This window comes from Rana temporaria, chromosome 13 (assembly GCF_905171775.1).
Source record: "Rana temporaria chromosome 13, aRanTem1.1, whole genome shotgun sequence".
NCBI lineage: Eukaryota > Metazoa > Chordata > Amphibia > Anura > Ranidae > Rana > Rana temporaria.
Window position 1 is genome coordinate 53,001,797 of NC_053501.1, and position 7,500 is coordinate 53,009,296.

The 7,500-nt window shown below is 46.0% G+C and overlaps 1 protein-coding gene across 2 annotated transcripts in view; it reads right to left on the bottom strand.

The window, feature by feature from the left end:
* TYRO3 (TYRO3 protein tyrosine kinase) overlaps nt 1-7,500 on the bottom strand; it is a 230,944-nt gene that overhangs the window by 58,791 nt on the left and 164,653 nt on the right. For both annotated transcript variants that reach the window (XM_040333801.1, XM_040333800.1), the window contains one exon: nt 3,743-3,887. In XM_040333801.1, coding sequence (XP_040189735.1) covers nt 3,743-3,887 — 145 coding nt within the window. The remainder of the gene's footprint in view (nt 1-3,742; nt 3,888-7,500) is intronic.

Below are 7,500 nucleotides of genomic sequence, written 5' to 3' on the forward strand. Positions count from 1 at the left end.
CATCTTGTAAGTGTTTTTAACCCCTTTAGGGTATATTAAAAGTTTTATACTTATGCGTCTTGTTTGGCCGCGTACACACGATTGGACAAAACCGATGAAAACGGACTGAAGTTCAGTTTCATCGGTCCAAACCGATCGTGTGTGGGCCCCATCGGTCAGTTGTCCTTCGGTCCAAAAAAAGAGAACTTGCTTTAAAATTGAACCGATGGACGCCTAACCAATAGGTCAAAACCGATGGTCAGTACGCAAAAGCATTGGTTAAAAACCAGCGCATGCTCAGAATCAAGTCGACGCATGCTTGGAAGCATTGAACTTAATTTTTCTCTGCACGTCGTCGTGTTTTTTTATGTCACCGCGTTGGACTTGATAGTTTTTTTAACTGATGGTGTGTAGGCACATCAGACCATCAGTCAGCTTCATCGGTTAACCGATGAAAAAGGTCCTTCGGACCGTTCTCGTCGGATGGACTGATCGTGTGTACGCGAGCTTAGTTTTTCTGTTTCCATTAGAGATTGCTTGTCTCCCTGAGTGCTGCCTAAAGTGTGTGAAGATTTGCTACCTTCTCCAACACAGACTATCTGTCAGGATTCAAATGCTTGAAGCGCCCTGGATATACACATTTTTCTGGTCACAACAAATATTGATTTGATTTGGATTCCTCTTCCATTCATTTACTTTTCATTTTGCTAATATAAAAATAAACTATTATTTCTATTTCTGAAAGCATTCTTAATCTACAGCATTTTTTCACACTGCCTAAAACTTTTGAACAGTAGTGTGAATGATCAACTTTTGATGCATTGTTATTTTTAAATGATTAAGGCAGATTGATAAGATTATTTATATGCACCTGATCTGTTTTCGATGTTCATCTAAAAACAAAAAAGACTACATTGCCTTTACCAACAGGGGCTGTTGCATATACAAGTGCTGTCTGATAGTATTCTAAAAATATACATAACACGTCTGTATTATATTCATAAATCTACACACATCCATTCACTGCTGACTTGTGAAGCTGTAAGCTTTTCAGTTCCTAAAGTACCGTAATCCAAAGAGTATAAACAAGAGATAAGATGATGTGTTGTGGGGGCGACAAACTGACTGTGAAAGAATTTGGGAAAGGCGGAGATTCTCACAAGAGCGTCAGGAGATGAGCATCGAGAAAGACGTATATGAGGGGTACTCCTGGCTGAATGTGGCACACGCATTAACTGCCCACTCAAAATTTGAAATAAACACTATTAGGATACCATGAATAGAACTGGTAGGTGCGTACATGAGTGCAACTTTTTTGTGCTTGTACCATTCACCAGCCGAATTGGGCACAAAAGAAATGAAAAACCCAGCAGGCTGCCGGGGAGTTATTTTCGGAAAACTCATCAAGGCGCAGCTTATACAATCCCTTTAATTTAAATTAATGTTGGCTCTTCTCGCCCAAAAAAAAAAAGACAATCAAAACTCATTTGTCTTAAGATTAAAAATAATTAAACCAATTGCCACAAACTGTGCTGTTTTCCATTAGTGCAAGTTATGCTTTCAACGGATTATTTTGGGGAAAAAATAACGAGTTAACCCTTGAAGTTTCAGGCAGATTCGATGTAGCCACCCTTATGCATTTATAAAACCATTTATCAGGGAAATACAGGCCTACCATTGTTGAGCTTTTAAAAATGTCTGTTCCTTGGCTGTCATGCTAATCATCTAGCTTCAGTTGTTTCTGAACCACAGACATGGACAATAGAGATACCAACCACATGCGACTAAAGTAGACCTGAGCTCAAACATTTAACATTTGCCATGTTATAGTGAACATCTAGAAATGTTAAATGTGCTCACCCCCAGTACCCAAAGAGATGTATCCTTTGGGCTAGATCCACAAAGAAATTACGCCGGCGTATCTATTGATACGCCGCGTAATTTCAAAATTCCCGCGTCGTATCTTGTTTTGAATCCTCAGAACAAGATACGACGGCTTCTGGGTTAGATCCGACAGGTGTATGTCTTCGTACGCCTTCGGATCTAAGATGCAATACTTTGGCGTCCGCTGGGTGGCATTTTCCGTGTCGGGTATGAAATTAGCGATTTACGACGATCCATGAACGTACGCGCGGCCGTCGCATTTTCCAACGTCGTCTGTAGTCGGCTTTTTCCGGCGTATAGTTAAAGCTGGTAATTTGCGGTGTATAGATAGAATTGCCATGTTAAGTATGGCCGTCGTTCCCGCGTCGAAATTTGAATTTTTTTTTTTTGCGCAAGTCGTCAGTGAATAGGGATGGACGTAACTCACGTCGAAGTTCAAAAAATGATGTTGTTGCGACGTCATTTTGCGCAAAGCACGGCGGAAAATTTCTGGACGACGCATGCGCATTTCATTCGGCGCGGGGACGCGCTTCATTTAAATGAAACCCGCCCCAAACCCGCACAATTTAAAATCCGCCGCCAGAAATACACTACGCCGCCGTAACTTACGGGGTGAAATCGCTGGCAACCCATCAAATCGGGGCAACCCATCAAATTAGGTAACAGAAGGGACGATGCATCAGCTGCGCATGCGTTCCACCGCTACCAGGTTTGCTAATCTGACAGAACACCTGCAGTCAGAAGAAGCCAGCGGACATCTTACTACACACTCAGCTACGTCTTGAATTTAAGAGGAATTTTAGTAATATAGCAAAAAACAAGAAACAAAAAAAGTATATTGACATCTGTGATGCTGTTTTGATGTTACATTTTGAAAGAAGCTAGATGCCAGCAGTAGGAAGCTGGCAGAGGCCATAAGTGGGGTCAGTATTGCCCAGTGTCTTTTTGATAAAATACAAAACCCCTCCCACTCTCAGATCAGAACATGAATGCTAATCATTCTGAAATTCAAGATAAGAACTAGGAGGGCTCTTTAAGATAACACAGGAAGCATACAGAGGATGAGGAGAAATGTTTCTGTATAACCTTAGCATCTATAATGATAAATTGAAAATATTAAGCAGCGACAACAAAAAGGAATATACCAGAATCTTGTTCATGTAATCCTGTAACCCAAGCCGATACCAAACCACAAGGTTGAAAAAAAATGTAAAGAAAAATAAATGCACCATTTTATTTATCAACATTTACCATATTTGCCGGCGTATATGTTGACTGGGCGTATAAGACGACCCCCTAATTTTCCAGCTAAAAGGTTGGTTTTGGGATATATTCACCATATAAGACAACCCCTTCCGACACACCTCACTGTGCCCATTGCCTACCTCACTGTGCCGATCTCCAGATCTTATCCCTGTGTGCAGAGTCAGTCAGACTTCGGGCGCCCATTGTTCAAAAGCCGCGCCACCTCCTCGTCCTGTTCCGTGATAGGCGGAACACTCAGTTTCCCAGCAGAGCCTGTGTTCGGTTTTCTGCCTATCACAGAGGTCCTCTCGTCCGAGGCCGAGGATGAGAGGACCTTCGTGATAGGCGGAGCACTGAACAGAGGCTCTGCTGGGAAACGGAGTGTTCCGCCTATTACAGAACAGGATGAGGAGGTGGGGCCTGCATTCTGACTGACTCTGCATCCGGTGTATAAGACGACCCCCAACTTTTGGGCGATATTTTTATGTACAAAAGGTTGTCTTATACGCCGGAAAATACGGTAAACAGTTCATTCTCTACAACTTCTACCCATCAACCATGATAAGCAAGAGTCCAACTTTACCAGTGGTCCGTACAGGATATTACAGGGAAAATAAACAAATTCAGTACTCACCAGGTTCTTCTGTAGAAGCCACAAGAAGGAAGTCACTCCATGGTCCACATCCGGCAGAATTGGCCATGCATACACGCACGGTTAGGTCTTTCTGGGGGTCCCAGACCGTCAAGTTGGCTTGGTTTCCCTGTACAAATTCTTCTGCCTGGTAATAAAGAGAGAAGTATAAAACATTTGTATAGACACAAACCAGAGGTGGAAGTAGTATATGAATATTTTTCCTCTGATCCTTCCTGTATTGATTTGTATTGTAACTGTACTGTCTTGCCCCCATGTTGTAAAGCGCTGTGTGAACTGTTGGCGCTATATAAATCCTGAATAATAATAATAATGAATAGAGGACATTGAGAAAGATTCTGGAAAACAGTGAATGGACACATGAGGGTAAATGTTATGCTTCAGAACCATGGAGTAGTATCATCGTAAGAAAAGGTTCAAAGAAAGACCAAAATCCTTAAAGTTTGACATGTTCTAATAATAAAGAAAAAGCAAAACTGCTATGAGACAACTTCCATATAAAAAAAACAAACAAAGTCTAATCCCCCCCCCCCCCTCAAAGGCAAGCAGGCAGTTGTTTTGCGAACGCTATACATTTCTGCTCTTCTTCAGGGATATATATCCCTGAAGAAGAGCAGAGATATGGCGTTCTCGAAATGTGTTGGGTACATACATTTCGGGAAATATCTCAAGTTTGTAATCCAAGTTTGGTGGTAATATTGTATATCCAACATAAACTATGAATAGCCTTTGTATCCATGCTATTTAATGTTTTTATCGTGAATGTTTTTTGTCAATAATAAAGCTTTTGTTACTTTTATAATACACAACAACATTTTGAGCGCTATATTTTTGCACATGACCCTGTTGCTGTTAAAGTCCCACTCATGAGGGTTCCTTTTCATTGCTTGTACATATTTGGGATGTTGGCAGCCACAAATTGCCGCTAAAAAAAAATCCTCTTCCAGCTGCCTACACCAGATTTTAGATGGAATCACGGGTGCATGTGAATAGCAGCAGCTGGTCAGCCCTTTAAAAAAAATGATAACTGACGGCTGTTGCCACGGTTTGCATGTAGATGCACACCATGGGGTTACCTGTGGTTTGGGACACTTGTCCTGCTATGCACATGCACCTCAGATTCCAGCCACAAAAGCCTGCCGATTCTGGAATCCAAAGTAAGTGGCTAAACAGCCGTGTGAAGGAGACCCAACACAGTGTTTAGCTGCAGTGCTCATTAAAATGTACACAATCTTTGCTACATTTTCGTTATCTGCTGGTGCCAAGATAAGAGAATTACAATGTATCTTTTTTTTTTTACAGGACCCGCTTAAGCAGGAGTAGGCATTATGCAACCTTTTGAGCACAGTATGCCGATTTTTTTCTTCAAAGAAATGAAGCATGCTGGTTTTATAATAATAGTAATAGTGACAAATTAACATCCTGCATGCCAACGCCTCAGATCAGCCCCAACTCCTGCACCTCCAGTCCTCATATCGGCTCCAGTTCCTGCACCTTCACACCTCAGATCACTGTACCCCCCCCCTCCACAAATCTGTTTCATCACTGTACCCCCTGCACATCTGCCCCAAGACTGTAACCCCCTGCACATCTGCCCCACCACTGTAACCCCCTGCCCATTTGTCCTACCACTGTACCATTCTGCTCTTCTGTCCCACCACTGTAAACCCCCTGCTCATCTGCCCCATCAATGTACCTCCCTGCACATCTGCCCCACCACTGTAACCCCCTGCACATCGGCCCCAACTCTGTAACCCCCTTCACATCGGCCCCAACTCTGTAACCCCCTGCACATCGGCCCCAACTCTGTAACCCCCTGCACATCGGCCCCAACTCTGTAACCCCCTGCACATCGGCCCCAACTCTGTAACCCCCTGCACATCGGCCCCAACTCTGTAACCCCCTGCACATCGGCCCCAACTCTGTAACCCCCTGCACATCGGCCCCAACTCTGTAACCCCCTGCACATCGGCCCCAACTCTGTAACCCCCTGCACATCGGCCCCAACTCTGTAACCCCCTGCACATCGGCCCCAACTCTGTAACCCCCTGCACATCGGCCCCAACTCTGTAACCCCCTGCACATCGGCCCCAACTCTGTAACCCCCTGCACATCGGCCCCAACTCTGTAACCCCCTGCACATCGGCCCCAACTCTGTAACCCCCTGCACATCGGCCCCAACTCTGTAACCCCCTGCACATCGGCCCCAACTCTGTAACCCCCTGCACATCGGCCCCAACTCTGTAACCCCCTGCACATCGGCCCCAACTCTGTAACCCCCTGCACATCGGCCCCAACTCTGTAACCCCCTGCACATCGGCCCCAACTCTGTAACCCCCTGCACATCGGCCCCACCACTGTAACCCCCTGCACATCGGCCCCACCACTGTAACCCCCTGCACATCTGCCTCACCACTATAACCCCCTGCACATCTGCCCCACCACTGTAACCCCCTGCCCATTTGTCCCACCAATGTAGCCCCTTGCACATCTGCCCCAACACTGTACCATTCTGCTCTTCTGTCCCACCACTGTAAACCCCCTGCTCATCTGCCCCACCAATGTACCTCCCTGCACATCTGCCCCACCTCTGTACATCCTCTGTACATCTGCTCCAACACTGTAACCACCTGCCCCACCACTGTAACCCCCTGCACCCCTGCCCCACCTCTGTAACCCCCTGCACACCTGCCCCACCTCTGTAACCATTCTGCTCTTCTGTCCCACCACTGTAAACCCCCTGCTCATCTGCCTCACCAATGTACGTCCCTGCACATCTGCTCCACTGTTGTACCCCCACGCTCTTCTGTCTCACCGCTAAAACCACCTTCTCATCTGTATTAACACTGAACCTATCTGCTCATCTGCCCCACCACTGTAACCCCCTTTCTCATCTGCCCCACCACTGTATTTCCTGCACATCTGTCTGACCTATGTACCCTTTGCTCTTCTGTCCCACAAGTGTAACACCCTGCTCATCTATCCCACCAATGTATTGTCTTTCTCTTCTGCCCCACTACTGTACACCCCTGCAAATCTGCCCCACCACTGTAACCCCCTGCTCATCTGTGCCACCAATACAACTTTCACATCTGCCCCATCGCTGTACTCCCTGCTTTTCTGTCCAAACGCTAAACCCCCTTCTCATCTGCCACAACACTGAACCCCCCTGCTCATCTGTCCCACCACTGTAACCCGCTTCTCATCTGGCCGAACACTGAACCCCCCCTGCTCATCTGTCCTACCACTGTACCCCCCTGCTCTTCTGTCTCACTGCTGAACCCCCTTCTCATTTCTTCCACCACCGTATCCTCCTGCTCATCTGCTCCACAACTGTACCCTCTTCTAATCTATAATATGTGCGATATGCAGAGTGGTGCAAGGAAGCAGAGAGGAGACACGTACACCTGTCCTGGCACACCCATCCCCACCGATCCGCTCGCATCCAGCCCACGTGCATGTATGTGATGTCACATATAAGCATCTGGAATGGATACGCAAAAATAAGCTCAGATCAGGGGCATTTTCTGAAAGCAGTGGGCCTGTGTGCAAGATCACAAGTCGAGCCCCCGCAGCTGAGAAAAAGTGCGGCACGGAGCGCTACAGCAAAATTTGGGCGTGATTTTCATTGCGTTAAGAACTGGCTGTGGCTTAAATGGACACAGAATGCAGGGGTTCAGTAGCGAACGCAAAGGTTCAGGAATAAGCGACGCAAAGTTCAAGGGATCAGCTGTAAGTGA